Consider the following 15,974-nt stretch of genomic DNA (forward strand, 5'->3'; position numbering starts at 1 on the left):
ACCCAACCCTGTGGCCTCTACCTGGGTACTCACCCAGGTCCTGCAGTTCTTGGCTCTGTTTGTCTAGCAGGTCCTCAATGCGTTCCCGATGGGACACATCCTGCTTTTCTTTTTCTGTTCTTAAAACCTAAAACACAGAATGGACTGTTCTCATTCCCACACATCTGCTGAAAGCTGCCCTAGGGCAAGAACACATTTTGTAAGTGACATCCTCCTTCACTCACAAATATTTCTCAAGCCCTTATTCTGCACCAAGCATTGTTCCATGAGCAACAAGCAAGCTATCACTTTTTATTTACATTATATTCTGCTCTGAAAGTTCTAGACTTTCTCTATTTATATCCTTTCTACTAAATGGGTCTTGTCAATGATGAGTTCAGTTTTGGACATGTAGCAGATGGATTCTGGGGTGGAAGAAAGTAAAGATTCATTTGAATTCTCTGTTGTCTGCATGTTGCTGTCAACTAAATTCTTGGATGTGCTAATGTGTCAGCTTCTAAGGAGTGTTCTCTTTAATCGAGCAGGAAAGCTCCTTGCAGGCAGAGGGGCCACCCCCAGGAATAACTTTGTGTTTAGCTTATGGAGGGCCCCACAGCAATGTTTGTTGACTAAAGGTAATAAAACTAACAGCCAGGGACTTTTTTTCTTTTAGTCAAACTCTCTGACCTGTGGAGGTAACATAAAAAACAAATACCCTCAGAGCCAAAAATTGGGGGTTTTGGATGAAGGGCAAGACAGATATGTGGAGAATAAGGAACTATTCTGGGTGAGTTCTGGATCAAATCTAACTACAGGAGGACCATTTAGACTAATTTTATTTAATCTACCGACGATCCTTAAATTCTGGTAGCTCTTTTTCTATCCTTTGTTTTTAAGTAAGTTTCTCTTGATCATAAAGATAATATGGTCTCATTGTAGAGAATTTGCAAAATACAGAAAAGTATAAAGAACAAAATTACAATGATCCAAAATCCCAACTTCCAGAGGTAATCACAGTGCTAGCTATTTTCTTACGAACCAATCTATGTGTATTTATTTTACTTGGTTAACACCGTTCACTATAGAGAGTTTTATATTCTGCTTTGTTCCACCTGGCACTTTGCTGTAAGCATTTCCGATGTTATCAACTGTGCTGAAAAATCACACATTATCATATGGTTCATTGTTTGAGCGTAGCTTGGATAGTGTACGCCAGTTCCATCTTGGGTAAATTGAAAACGTCTTGTTATTTGTGGGTGTTGACTGAGTCTCTCAAACAGACCTGGTTTTTTGTTTTCAGGGACTCCATTTCCTGGAGGAACTTATCCGTTAGCTCCTTAATCTTCTCAGAGTAGTTCATGTCCTTCAGTCGAAGCTGATACTCATTTTCCATTTTTAATTCTTCCACACGAGTCTTTAGCTCCAACATAATCTGAGCCTTTGGGAGAAGGACACCAGAATCAAGAACATTCACAGTGTGGGTGAATTAGAGTATTTGAACTGGTGGCCTTGAGCTCTCTATCTGTGGCTCCGCCCAGCCTCAAACTCATGTGTCTCCACTAGAACTTGTCATCTCTTCCCCACAAGGCACCCTGACTAAAAACCAGGAGACATATGAGCTTTTTCCTCCGCCCTCACAACGTCCATTCAGTAAGCCCCGCTGCGCGCCAGGCATGACGCTAAGTCATCTTCAAATATGCGTAAATGCCACCTGCTCAGTGAAGTCTACTCGGGCCAAATTAGTTAATCCTGCGACCCTTCCCTTCCCATTCCCAGCACTCATGACCCTGCTCACTCTGCTCTACTTTTTACTATTTTCTTAGATCTAGGCACTTTCCAATACAATTTATGTATGATTTTGTTTATTGCCTTTTGTCTTCTTCCCCCATTAGGATTCAAGCTCGAGGAAGGCTGAGATCTTTGTTGGCTTTGCATACTGATATACAGAAGTGTGCCTAACACACAGTAGGTACTTGGAGAACATGTGTTGAACTATGATGCCTGCCCCATGGAACTTACTACAGAGGGAGCCAAATAACATCATTACAAGTTGTGAGAGGCGCCCAGAGCCAGGTGGTTCCCCAAGACTGTCAGTGTGTCCCTCTCAGCATCTGTCACGCCTCTTCTGGTCTCACTATCATTACTTTAATTTGGGTCTTAACTCTTCCTGCCTTGCTGGCTCCTGTGTCTAGTGACTTCTTCTTTCAATCTGTTGTGTTCACTGGTGCCAAAGTTTTTTAAAAATACCGTGAGACACACACCCTTCATTTCCTGAAAAAGGTAATGCTGATGACAGAGAGGGAGGGAACACAGGTGTTTTCCTCTCGCTTATGCACAATCACCCCTCACCCCCCGCTGTGTATCCCTATCTCGTCTCTTTTGGCCCATCTCCCCCCCCCCCCCCGCCCACCGCCACGGACAGTGCGTTATATGCACATTTCCCCATTCCCAGCCAGCGGACAAGTGCAGGCCTGGCACAGAGGGGAGACTGAGATGAGGGATGAACACAAGCTGCAAGGGCAAAGGTGGGGATGAGCGAGGGGATGTTTGGTCAGGGCACTGCGTGTGATGTGGTATGGGTGGGAGGCCTGGACTGGGTCAGGCCATCCAGGTCCTTGCCAGCCATGATAAGAAATTAGGATTTTCTCCTACAGGGCCTCTGAAGGTCCTGTCCAACCTGATTAAACTGATTTGGTCTCAGAAAGGCCTCTCTGGTGTCAGTGTGCAGCTCAGGCTAGATTCAAGCACTAAGGCAGAGGGATTAGGTGTGTGTGTGTTGCGGGGGGTATTGCACAGTCCAGGTGGGGGTTGGGGGAGGAGAGTGGAATGGAGAGATTCAAGAGCAAGATTTTAGGGAACGTGGAGCCTGACTGGGTGTGGGGTGAAGGGGACAGGGCCATGGATGAAGACCATCTCCTCAGAAGAGCGCTCCCTGCAGGTTGCACTTGGCCTATCTTGCGTCACTGCTTTATCCTGGGTGCCTAGGGCAGAACCAGCAACATAGCACTAAATGAATGTTTATCAGATGAGGAGGTCACCCTGGGGTCTTCCTTGGACGGGTGGAATACCTTTATTGATGGGAGTGCTGGTGTCGGACACCTGCTCATCATCCTTCCTCCCTCCCTCAGTCTGTTCTCCGCCTGGCTGCAGAGGCGGCTTTCTATGATGCAAATCTCATCAAGTCATTCCCTAACTTAGATCTCTCAGCAGGTCCTTAGGAACAATGTCCAAAGACTAAAACATGGTGTAAAAGGCCCTCACAATCCCCCCCCAGCTCCAGCTCCACATACCCTCTCTTCTCCGGCCCCACCTAGCCAGGAGCGTCTTCCCCAGAGCACCTCTCTCATCCTTCTGCACACTCATTCCTTGGTGTGGAAGGCCCTTTTCCATCTGTTCCTGAAGGCTCCATCCAAGGCTCAATTCCTCTGGCACCACCTGGCCTGGGTCAGTGTCCCTTCCCCTGTGGCCCCAGAGCATCGTTCCTTCATAACACCTGTAACACACTTAATTTCCCTTTTTAATTTTATCCGTGCCTCCTCCCCGGCTACAAGCTAAAGGCCCCTGCATATCTTTCACTTCTGTGAAAGAGCTTAGAGAGGAAGCTCTCAGAGGCCATGGATGACCAGAACTGATCTGGCTATGTGCGAGGTCTGCATTCAGGCAACCCTGAGCAGGCACACCCTCACGGGCAGGAAGACTGGATCCTTGGTAAGCATAAGACAGGGAGCTCTCATAAGCTTCTGTCATCCCAGACCTTAGTACGGTATCTGGTTCGTAACAGACCCCTCTGTGAGTACTAGTTGGATGGATGGATGAATGAATGAATGACTGAATGAGTAGGTAAATCATGTCCTGAGAGTTAGTCACATAGAAAATCATAGAATAAGAGAAAAAGAGACCGGGGAATTCTGGAAAATATGACTTTTATTTTTAATTTAAAAAAATTTTTAAAAAGATTTATTTATTTGAGAGAGAGAGAGAGAGAAAGAGAGCAAGCACACGCAAGTGTGGGAGACAGGGAGGGGCAGAGGGAGAGAACATCCAAGCAGACTCCCACTGAGTGTAGAGCCCGGCATGGGGCTCAGTCTCACAACACTGAGATCATGAGCTGAGCCGAAATCGAGAGTTGGACACTTAACTGACCGAGCCACCCAGGAGCCCCCGGAAATGTGAGAGAGAGCTGGGAGGGAGCTGGGGAGGACAGAGAGGCTCACAGGGAATAAGAGCGTGGTCTCACAGATGCAGAGAGAGAAGGGGCTCCAGGAAATGAGCAGAACATATGCTAGTCACTTCCGGCTTGGCAGCAGCTCTGCTAGGCCAAGCTGGGGGCTGGGTTGGGAGTCAGCCCAGGCACCTCAGGCCTTTGGCACATCCTGAAGTCGCCCAGTTGCTCTCTTCCCCTACCCTCTGGGAGGAATGGGGGAGAAAACAGAGAGAAGAAGGAAGAGGAGGAGACATACTTGCCTGCCTGCCGTCGGTCAGACCCTGACTCTCGTAGGCTCTCCCTCATCCTTTCCTCCCACTTTGCCTTTCCTGTAGAAAGTTCCATGGGGCTCTAGCAGGGATCTCTGGAAATGCCTGGGTCTTATCATCCTGCTTTGGGGCCATTTTTGCATGGCTGTTCTGATGGTTTTACTCATCTCTACTTGACTATGAGTTTCCTGATCACAGGCCCAGGCCTGTCTTTTTGCACATGCCTCCCCAGTACCTAGCAAACACAGGTATTCAATAAACGCACTCGAGATTCTGGATAAACAGCAATGAATGCATAGCTCTGCCATTCTCTGTAAGCCTTGTGACTTTCCCACCCCTTCGGTGTCTCCCTTAGGGAGCGTGGTGCAGAGCTAGCTGTCCACTCAAAACTCTCAAAACACATCTTCCCAGAGTGTTTGATACATTCATAGGAGGGACGGCCCTTTGGAGTGGTGATTAAGAGAGTAGGCTCTAGATTGAATCTAGAGCAGAACTCTAGTCTTAAGACATGTCACTTAACTTTTCCAAAGTCACCTCTTGAAACATGGGGAGAATAAAAGTATCTTTTTCATAGAGATGATGTCACATTTAAACAAGAAAATACTTATAATTAGTACAGTGCCTGGTTCATGGAAAATCTAAAAAAAAATGCTGGTTATCATTACTTTTATTGTTTTATTATTAAGAAGACTGGGTTTCAGGGATGTTTTCTAAATACTTCATTTTTTTAAATAAAGAAGGCTCCACTAGGCAGTTATTAAGTTTCACAGACACAACTGGCATATTCAGCTTGTCAGTTCCATTCTGCAGATATGTATTGACTGTCTTCCATGTGTCTAGCAAGGGCTAGGAACTGCTGGTCACACAAGAGAACAGCTTGTCATGGTTCCTGCCCTCCAAGAGGGGGAGGAGGAGAGCTAGATCACAGGCTAAACGTAGAGCAGAGTAGGAGTCAGGATGGTGGGCAGGCGTGAGGGTGGAAAGAGATCCAGCCACAGGGAGGAGAGCGGCATGGTGGTGTGGGCCAGAAATGTGTAGGGAGCAGGGGAGTCTGCGCGGGGCACTGGGTGCAGCCAGGGGTACAGGGCCTCGAATGCCGATCCCAGGGGTTTGGACACAGTCTGGTAAGGGACTTCCACGTCCCTCTTCATTCGATCTGGTTCTTACCTTCTCTTCCATGTCTGTTTTAGTAACAAGCACCTCTTCGGCAAAGCCCACTTCCCTCTCTCGCTTGATTCCCCGACCATCCTTATCAAAGACCTTCCAGGTAAACAGGCAGCCATCCTCGGCAACGGTCAGCAAGAATTGGTCATCAAAGGTGAGCAACATCTGAGGAGAAAAAGAGCTTAGAGTGGAAGCTTTCAGAGGCCATGGATGACCAGAACTGATCTGGCTATGTGTGAGGTCTCCATTCGGGCAACCCTGAGCAGGCACACCCTCACGGGCAGGAAGACTGGATCCTGGGTAAGAATAAGACAGGGAGCTCTCATAAGCTTCTGTTAATGAATAAAGGAAGCAAGACTGTGTTTATGTCCTCTGTGGATTTGGAATCTTAAGAGTTAACTATTACCTGGATTATGAAAAGAACTCTCAAAACTCAGCAGTAAAAAACCCAAACAATCCAGCTAGAAGGTGGGCAAAAAATATGGAGACATTTTACCAAAGGGGATATACAGATGGCAAAAATCACATTAAAAGATGTTCAACATTATTAGCCACTAGGGAAATGCATATTAAAACTATGGGGAGATATTACTACATACTTGTTAGAACAGCTAAAGTAAAAAATAGTGACAATGCCAAATGCTGGCAATGATGTGGGGAAACTGGATCTTTCATGCAGTGCTGGTGGGAATGCAAAACACCTCAGCAGTTTCTTAAAAAACTAAACATAAACTTATCCTATGATCCAGCAATCATTCCCCTAGGCATTTATCCCGGAGAAATGAAGGTCCACATAAAAGCCTGTATATCATGGGTCACAGCAGCTTTATTTGTAATAGCCAAAAACTGGGAAAAAATGAACTATCCTACAACAGGTAGATGGTTAAACAAATTATGGTGCATCCATGCTATAGAATACTACTCAGTAGTAAGAAAAAATGAAATATTGATACGTGAAATAACTCAGATGGAGCTCAGGGGTATTGTGCTGGGCGAGGAAAGCCACTGTCAAAAGGTCACATAGTGTATGATCCCATTTATATAAAATTCTCAAAACAACAAATGATGGAAATGGAGAACCAATGAGTGTTTGTGCAGGACTGGGGAGGGTGGTGGCTGAGGGGGGTAGGTGTCACTATCTAGGGCAGCACGAGGGGGCCCTCTGTGGCCTTGGAGCACTTATATATCCTGACTGCAGTGCTGGTGACAGGAATCTATGCACCTGATAAAATGACATGGAAACACACACCCACATATCGTACCAACATCAGTTCTTCTGGTACGATACCATTCCACAATATCGCACCAATAGGTACATCAACAGATGTACCTACCGGGGGAAGCTGGGAGAAGGGCACACAGGACCTCTGTGCTCTCTTCGAGTTTCCTGTGACTCCATAATTATCTCAAAATAAAAAGTGAAGGCAAAAGAATCAATAATGAAAAAGGCCTTCTCACAATCAGCGATATGTGTCAAAAACCTCACAAATGGCAATGCTCTTCCACTGAGGAATTTCACCTCAGTCTAGCAACTCAGCCTTTGGGATAAGCAGAGACGACCACAAGACTCTGAAGAGCAGCATATTAGTTAGAATCCCTAAGATCATTAAATGCCCAGTTGTAGGAAAAGGATTAAGTAAGTTACGGTCCATCATTTGATAGGACATTTGCGTAGCTACTAACGTCATGTTTTTGAGGAATATTTAATTATACAAAAAAAATGTTTATAATAGCATTAAGTAAAAAAAAGCAGACTACAAAAGAGTACATACAGTGTAGTTCAATTTATTTAAAATGCACACAAAATGTACACAAAAGAGAAAATGCATCAAAATATTGATGATATTATGAAGAGGATTTTTATTGTTTTCTTTTTTTAGAGAGAGAGAAAGAGAGCATGGGCATGTGAGAATGGGTAGGGGATGGGCAGAAGGAGAGAAAGAATCTCAAGCAGGCTCCCCACCCAGCACAGAGCCCCTCATGGGGCTCGACCTCATGACCCTGACGTCATGACCTGAGCCGACATCGAGAGTCTGACACCCAACCGCCTGAGCCACACAGGCACCTCAAGAGGATTTTTATTTCTAAAATAGACATGCATTGCTTTTGTAATCAAAAAAAATAAATACCTCATCCATAAAACTTCATAGCTTTGAAGAGAAGAGGGGGATTTTTTAATTTACTTTGAGTGTAAGACTCAAGCTCAGTACAGGAATGTTCTAGTTGGTAATGAAAAATCCTTTCTTAATAAGCATATTGTCTGCAGGCAAGCCAGTGTACAGTTTGGGACATCCTTCAAAGCCTTAGGTGTTGCAGTTGTTGGAGGGATAATTTACAAATGTGTACTCATGCTATTCCCCGAGGGAAGGCCTTTTGTACCTTCAGGGAGGGGCAGGGGCTCATCTCCTGAGCTTTGACTCTTTTTAGTCCAAGGCACTTCCTTGGAAGAGGAGACGTGTGTGCCACGAACAGTACTCAGCGGATGGGAGACCTGGGTGGGATGCCTCTAGCATCTCTTAAATGGCCCATTATCATGCATAATATTATGGTGAGCAACCTTGTACAAGAATCTTTAGGTGTATTTCTGATTCTCTCCTAGGATATACTCCTGGGAGTAGTTTAAATAAAGAATATTAGTAGCCAATCAATGGTCATTGAATGGGTGGTTGGATGAATAAAGAGGGAGAGAGGAATAAGGGGAGAACAGCCACTGGGGGGTTGAAGGGATGAGGAAGGTGTGTGGAGGGCAGGATCAGATGGACCCAGCAAGGGCTAGTTCTGGGCATGGGCCCCCGAGCAGAGGGTCCCTTCTTACCTTGGTGATAGGACCTGCATGGGCCTGGTACTCGTTGAACTCTTTCTGCAAAGGCAGTGGGTACTTCATTGTGCGAATGGTCCCCACTGAGGTACCCACAAACATCATGCGTCCAGAATGCGAGATGACAATGGCTGTGTAGATGACATCAAATGCTGAAATCTCTCGGAGGACCTGCGACACAGACAGCTCTGTTCAGGGTGAGGGGCTGAGCTGTACCCCCGGGGTGCCCACGTCATTCCCTCCTCTCCTCTAAGAGCAACATGGGGGCAAGTTCTCTATTGAAAAAAATGTTTTCCTATTCCTTACAGCACCTGGCATAGTGCCAAGCACAGAAAAGGCACGAATTAGTCATTCCTGGCTGCCTGACTGGTGGACAGACAGCTCGAGGCATCAGGAGCAACACTAATAAAAGGAAGCCTTCAAGTAGCACCATTTTATGGCTTTCACATGTTGTAACTCATTCAATCCTCACAAAAAACCCTTTGAGGTAGTTACTGTTGCCCAAACCCCAGGGACAGTAATTTGCCTCAACTCACCCACTGAGTACGTGGCAGTCAGGCCCCAGTGTCTCTGCTCTTGACCGCTGTGCCACCGTGCATCTCAAACTCAGAATGGGATGTGGGTCCTACAGCTATTCGGCAGTTACCAGTGTCCCGTGCATAAAGAAAACCTTACCAGCAGGGAACTCATTCGATTTTTCACTTGCTAACTCACTCACCTCCCCATCTAGCCACCCAACCGCACATCCCCCCTCCCACTAAACACTTGTTGAATGTTTGCGGGCTAGCTAGTGGGGATACCAGGAGGCCAAAGGGTGGGCCTGCCCTGGAGGAGCTTTGTTCTGGTCCAGCCCTGGAAAAGCCACCACAGAATTAGAACTAAGCTACTCAGGGGCACAGTGGAGAGAAACCCTCCTCTCAGCTGTGTCCCAGTCATGGGGAAACCTGTCTCAGGTCAGCTCGCTGCCGTGATATCTGTGCCCTTTCCCAGGGGCCAGCGCCGGGACGGTAACAAGCACCCAAGAGAAGCTGGAGAAGCCAGCGAAGGTCAGCTGTCGCTGGGCGTGCAGAAAAGGACACAGCCACGTTTGTAAGAAGTGTCCTTGCTGGGCTCTTCTCTCCTCCCTCAACTCTTTGGAGCCCAATGAGGTAGTTCCTAAATTTCAGAGTTTGAGGGTTTCAAACAAATATGGTGGCAAGCCGGGATGATAGCAGGAACTGTAGTTCTGTTTCTACCCCAGGGTAAGCGTGCAGTTTAGAGATGCTGCTGACCGACGGGCCTGGAGGGTGGAGGAGGCCTTAGGACCAGCCAGCAAAACGGAAGCGGAAAGGGGCCCCAGAGTTTAACCCAGCCAGGCAAGCCGCTGGGCAGGAAATACCAGGCGTAACAATGATGGAGCTGACCCAAAAAGCATGAGGGGCCGGATGTTATCCCGAGAAGAAGGGGCCCTGTTTTCGTGAGCCCTCTTCCCATCACGCTTCCTGAGGTCCACATGGAGGCTGTCTTCTGCAGACCCGGGCAACAGCCGGGAGGTGGGGCCGGACCGACTCACCGAAGAGTCTGCAATCTCCTTGAGGGTCTGGTCTGATCCCACCGCAAAGATAATTTTGGCATCAGGGGAGACAGTAACACAGTTATAGCTGCAGGACTTCAGCACGCACTCTGTCTCTCTCTTTCCAGAGGACAGATTCCATTCATACACGGCACCGTCTGTTCCGCAAGAAATCAGTTTGCTGTCGTCCGCATTCCACACAACTGAACGAACCTACAGGGGATGAAGACATACTCAGTAAAAATACGCATGCACACGCACACACGCACACACACACACGCACACACACAGACACACACACCCCTCCTTCGGGAAAGGAAGGTGCACTCCGCACGTGTTCCACTAGACTGAGGCAGCATGTCCTTTCCTGGTGCGTGCCCTTCAGCAAGCACAAAACTGACTTTATTCGGAACACGGCATGAAGAAGTCCACCCTCTGGGCACTGTCTAAATGATGGAGATATTGGTGAAGAGCAATTAAGAGAAGGCTGGTATGTCCATGATATAAGCAAAATAGCAGAGTGTAAGAATTTTATAGAACAAGGGAAAGAGACGGTCAGGAAGAGCCCTTCCACAGTCACAGAGACAACTCTGGGGGTCGGGAGGGCTGTGTGCATGTGCTAAGCCACACCCGCTCAAGAGCAATCAGAGCAGGATATGAGGAGAACCTGAAAGCATCTCCTAAGCTGCACAGGGATCCCTTAACACAAGGCAGAAGCCTCACTGGCACAGGGGGTTTAAACATAACATCTGACCAAACGCTAACTGAATAATAATCTCCTCTGGTGCACGGGCACCTCCCAGGAAGCCAGGCTTAGAGATAAAAATCACACTTATTCCTGGCAGTCTGGAAGACTGTATGCATGTCTAAGGCTGCACTCTCTTGGGCACAGTCAGAGAGAGAACCTCCAAACTACTAGTCAGTCTCTGGCTGAACAAGTGAACAAAAAATGTGAACTCCATGCACTGTGACAACAGCCTCCCAGCCACACAAATCCAACATGAAAGGGTGAAAGGCTACCTGGCTCAGGGGGCTAAGGACAATCTGTGACTCATAAGTGGCTCAGGTCAACCCAGGGGCAGCCCCTAGGTAGCCAGAAGGAAAGTAAAAGAACAAAAATCTGAGCAGAGACATCAAGGCTGCACACTGCAGGGGAAAGAAAGACTTCTCAGAATTAGTTCAGGCAGGTCACTAAACAAAGAAACAACTTTCTAGGCTTTCCCCTTTGTCATATTTGTAAGTCCCTTCTCCAGGAGTGAGAGACCTGCCTCCCATTATCTTCAGTATATTTGCTTATTTTCTCAATCTCCTCATAAGTAACCAACCTCCTGGACCCACTGGCCACCTCTTTTGGTATTTCTAAGACTCCAACCCTGTCGGGCACATCATTACCCACCTCCTCAGCTCCCTCTCCACCACTTCAATTGCATTCTCTGTTCCTACTATGTAAAAATACACTTGAAAAAATATAGTGACATTATTTCCAGGAGTATTCCTAGATTCACTGTTTTTAAATAGTTTATCTGAAAATTCTTTGAGTTTCCTACATACTCAATCATGTTATCTGTGATGATTTATTTATTCCTTTCCAATCTTTATGCCTTTTATTTTGCTATGGTCTGAATATTTATGTCTTTTACCTCCCATCCCATCTCCCCTATGGTTCATATGTTGAAATCCTAACCCCCGAAGATGATGGTATTAGGAGGTATAGGGCCTTTGGGAGGTGATTAGATCATTGCGGGTAGAGCCCTCATGAATGGGGTTAGTGCCCTTATGAAAGAGGTCCCAGAGAACTAGCTCACCCCTTCCACCCTGTGAGGATATGAGAAATCTGCAACCAGGAAGAAGGCCCTCACCTACCCACGCTGGCACCTGGATCTTGTGCTGCCCACCCTCCAAACTGTGAGGGAAAATTTCTGTTGTTTATGAGCTACCCAGTCTGTGCATTTTGTTATAGGAGCCTCATGGACTAAGACATATTTCCTTTTCTTGCCTTACTGCATTGGTTAGGACTCAGTATAAGGCTAACAGAAGGCATCATGTTTCATTCTCTATCTCAGAAGGAATGCTTTCATAATTTTATGATCAAGTGGGCTGTTTGTTGTAGGTTTTCTCAAATATCTTGCATAAGATTTTTAATAAATAAAATGAGAAGTTCCATTATTTTTTGTTTGTTAAGTGTTTTTTTAAAATCATGAATGGAGGGGCACCTGGGTGGCTCAGTCATTAAGCGTCTGCCTTCGGCTCAGGTCACGGTCCCAGGGTCTTGGGATCGAGCCCCGCATCAGGCTCCCTGTTCTGCAGGAAGCCTGCTTCTCCCTCTCCCACCCCCTGCCTGTGTTCCCTCTCTCACTGTGTCTCTCTCTGTCAAACAAACAAATAAATAAATAAAATCTTAAAAAAAAATCATGAATGGATATTAAATGTTTCAATTTTATTGTATCTGCATTTATGGAGATAATAAGGATGAGAAATCATGTTTCTGTTAGTGTGGTATAGTATACTGATTGATTTCAAATTGTAAAACCATCTTGTATTCCTGGAATAAATCCAACTTGGTCATGCTGTATTATCCTTTTTATATATTGATAGATTGGTTTGATAATAATTTGTTTAGAACTTTTTTATGTTCATGAAAAAGACTGGCTGATCATTTCTCCTTCTTGTGATGTCTTTGGCAGGTTTTGGTACCATGATTATGGTAGCCTCATAGAACAATACAGGGAAGTATCTGCTCTTTTTTCTGTTCTTTGTAAGAGTTTCTTCAAGATTAGTGTCATTTTTTTCCTTACAAGTTGATATAATTCTCTAGTGATATGCTCTGAGCCTAGAGTTTTCTTTATAGATTCTTTTACAGATTCAATTTTTCCGGGAATTTGTTGGTTTCATCTATACAATCAATTTACACAAAGTTGTTCATAATACTCTCTTTTGATCATTTTTATTATATATAGAGTCTGTAGTGATATCTCCTTTTCATTCCTCATATTGGTTATTTACCTTTCCTTTTTTTCCTCCCTTGGTCAGTCATGTCAGGGGCTTGTCCATTTTCATTTTCAAAAAATTAAGCTTTGGGGTCACTTGGCCAGCTCAGTTGGTAGAGCATGCAACTCTTGATCTCAGGGTTGTGAGTTCAAGCTCCATGTTGAGGATAGAGATTATTTAAAAAAAAAAAAAGTCCAAACCAAGTATTGGCTTTGATGATCTATTGTGTTTGTTTTTTACTTCATTAACTTTTGCTCTTATCCTTATTATTTCCTTCCTTTTATCTTCTTTGATTTTAACTTGCTGTTCCTTTTCTAATTTCTTGAGGTGGATGATTATATCACTGATTTTTTAATCTTTTTAATATTTCTAATATACGTATTTAAGGTTATAAATGTCCCTGTAGGCATGACTTTAATGCATCCTCCATCTGTATTTTTTAATATTGCAGATGTAAGTCCAACACATATTCCTGGTTAGAGACCAGTGTTATAAATACTTGCAAAGTGGTAAAACAAATGTCTGCTTTCCTGGACTGGTGAGGGAGGGCCTCCCATGGAGGTGCACATAGTTCTAGAAAGAGCATCAGAATCACCTGGTATGCTTTCATCAGCATCTCCATAGTCGCTTGAAGACCAATTGCACTGCTGAAACAGAAAGCTCAGCAACTCAATAATGTTTGCGTTTTCACAGCACCTGCACTGATGCACCTGTTACTTGCTAAACTCAATGGTCTGTTTTTAGACTTTACAGGATTTCTCTCTGACCTTTATTTATTTATTTTTTAAAAAGATTTTACTTATTCATTTGAGAGAGAGAGAGAGTGAGAGAGAGATCACGAGCAGAGGGGAAGGGCAGAGGGAGAAGCAGATTCCCCACTGAGCAGGGAGCCTGACGCGGAGCTCAATCTCAGGACCCTGAGATCGTGACCTGAGCCGAAGGCAGATGCTCAACCTACCGAGCCACCCAGACGCCCCTGACCTTTATTTTTTAAAATTTTTCAAGACTTATTTATTTATTTATTTAGAGAGAGAAAGGGCACGTGTGTGCACATATACAAGTGGGGAAAGGGGCAGAGGGAGAGAATCTCAAGCAGACCCCCCTGAACGTGGAGTTCAACGCGGGGTTTGATCTCACAACCCATGAGATCATGACCCGAGCCAAAACCAAGAATCAGATGCTTAACCAATTGAGCCACCGGGTGCCCCTCTCTGACCTTTAATGCCACTGACTACTTTATCCTTTTGGGAATGAGTTCCTTAGCTTCTCTGAAACAATTCCTTGATTCCAAGTTCTCCTGTGCCTTCGTTTGCAGGCTTTCTCTTCTTAACCAGTTCCTTAAATGTTGACCACCTGTCTTCTGTCCAAGATTCTTCTCAGATTCCACACAGGCCCTTGGTAATGTAATCTATGCCTCTGACTTCTACTACCACCTAATCCCCTGAATCTTCATTTCCAGCCTTCTTTCCTGATCTCCACACTCATGTACCATACTTTTTTGACACATCAAACGTAACGTGTGCAAAATGGAATTTAATATCATGCTCCTCTCTGTTTCTACTACTAAAGCCATGGTTTACTTCCTGACTCATCTTTTACCCTCACTTCTTACCTGGTCTCCATCCCTCCAACTTCCCTCCCCTCTAATGCATCCTCAATACTGTTTGGAAAAGTACCCCTCTTTCTTTCTTTCTTTCTTTTCTTTTCTTTCTTCTTTCTTTCTTTCTTTCTTTCTTTCTTTCTTTCTTTCTTTCTTTCTTTCTTTTTCTTTTTCTTTCTTTTCTTTCTTTTTCTTTTTCTTTCTTTCTTTCTTTCTTTCTTTCTTTTCTCTCTCTCTCTCTCTTTCTTTCAAGATTTTATTTATTTATTTGAGAGAGTGAGAGAGAAAGTGGCAGAGGGAGAAGGAGAAGCAGGCTCTCCCACTGAGCAAGGAGCGCGATGCAGGGCTTGATCCCAGGACCTGGGGATCATGGCTTGAGCTGAAGGCAACTGAGCTGCCCAGGTGCCCCTGGAGAAGTACCTTTCTAATCCCATTACTACATTCTTAAATCCTTTCAGTTGCTTCTCATCGCCTACGGTCCAATTTCTTGGCATGGTATACACACTATGATGTAGCCAACCTCTCCAGCTCCTTCCGCCACTTCTGGAATGTGTCCAATGTTCCAGCCATGTATATCCCAAACCACTACCCTATTTTATACTCCCATCATCTTTAACAGGTCCTTCTGCCTAGAATGCCTTTCTTTCTCACGTGCTTTTTCTCTCCAAATTCTTTTGCCGACTTCTTCTTAGTCTTTCAACCTCTGGCCCCTCCCTTCTCTTCATGCCCCACCTTCACTCTGTCTAAAAACTATTGGTTTTGCTGCCTAAATATCTTTTGAATCCACCTATCTTTCCCTATCTGTCCCACCACCATCGTGGTCCAAAATGGTGTAGATATCCACAATATTCTCTTTACCATTTCCACCCTGTCCCTTTCAATACATTCTTCTTTCTGCAGCCAAAGTAATCTAAAATGCAAATCTGGTCATATTATTTCCTGCCCTGAAAGTCTTCAATGGTTTCAAGAAACAAGGAGGATAAAGGCCATCTTTATCTTTTTTATCTTTAAAAGGCCTGCAAGTTTCCATGCACTTGGGCCCCTGCTAACCTCACCAATCTCAGCTCACTCCTGAGTTTCATCCTGATATCTGTGTTTCAGTCCCACAGGCTTTCAGTTCCTCTGACAGCCATGCAGTCTCTCATCCCAGGGTCTTTGGAGTCTTACCTGCAATGATGATCTCCACCAGCTCCGTCTGGTTAGTTCCTTCCTACTCCTTTAGGACCCAGCCTTTGTGAACACCCCAATCTAAATTACGCTCTTTCATTATTTACTCTCATAACACCCCGTGTTTTTCTTTCACTGCACTTACTGCAATTAGTAATTAGTCTGTGCTTTTGTTTTATTGTCTCTTTCCCCCACGTAAACAGCGAACTCCAGGAAGAAAGGACTCGTTTCTC

General features: G+C 45.1%; 1 protein-coding gene across 1 annotated transcript in view; it reads right to left on the bottom strand.

Annotated features, from left to right (window-relative positions):
- Positions 1-15,974, bottom strand: part of CFAP57 (cilia and flagella associated protein 57) — a 69,069-nt gene that overhangs the window by 31,793 nt on the left and 21,302 nt on the right. Inside the window, exons 9-13 of the mRNA XM_028123290.2 lie at positions 9,987-10,199; positions 8,432-8,605; positions 5,620-5,781; positions 1,262-1,417; positions 34-127 (exon numbers count right to left, since the gene is read on the bottom strand). Of these exons, the coding sequence (XP_027979091.1) occupies positions 34-127; positions 1,262-1,417; positions 5,620-5,781; positions 8,432-8,605; positions 9,987-10,199 (799 nt within the window). The remainder of the gene's footprint in view (positions 1-33; positions 128-1,261; positions 1,418-5,619; positions 5,782-8,431; positions 8,606-9,986; positions 10,200-15,974) is intronic.

Source organism: Eumetopias jubatus, unplaced genomic scaffold (genome assembly GCF_037043125.1).
Source record: "Eumetopias jubatus isolate StellerSeaLion01/CBP00866 unplaced genomic scaffold, mEumJub1_p1.0 scaffold_4, whole genome shotgun sequence".
NCBI lineage: Eukaryota > Metazoa > Chordata > Mammalia > Carnivora > Otariidae > Eumetopias > Eumetopias jubatus.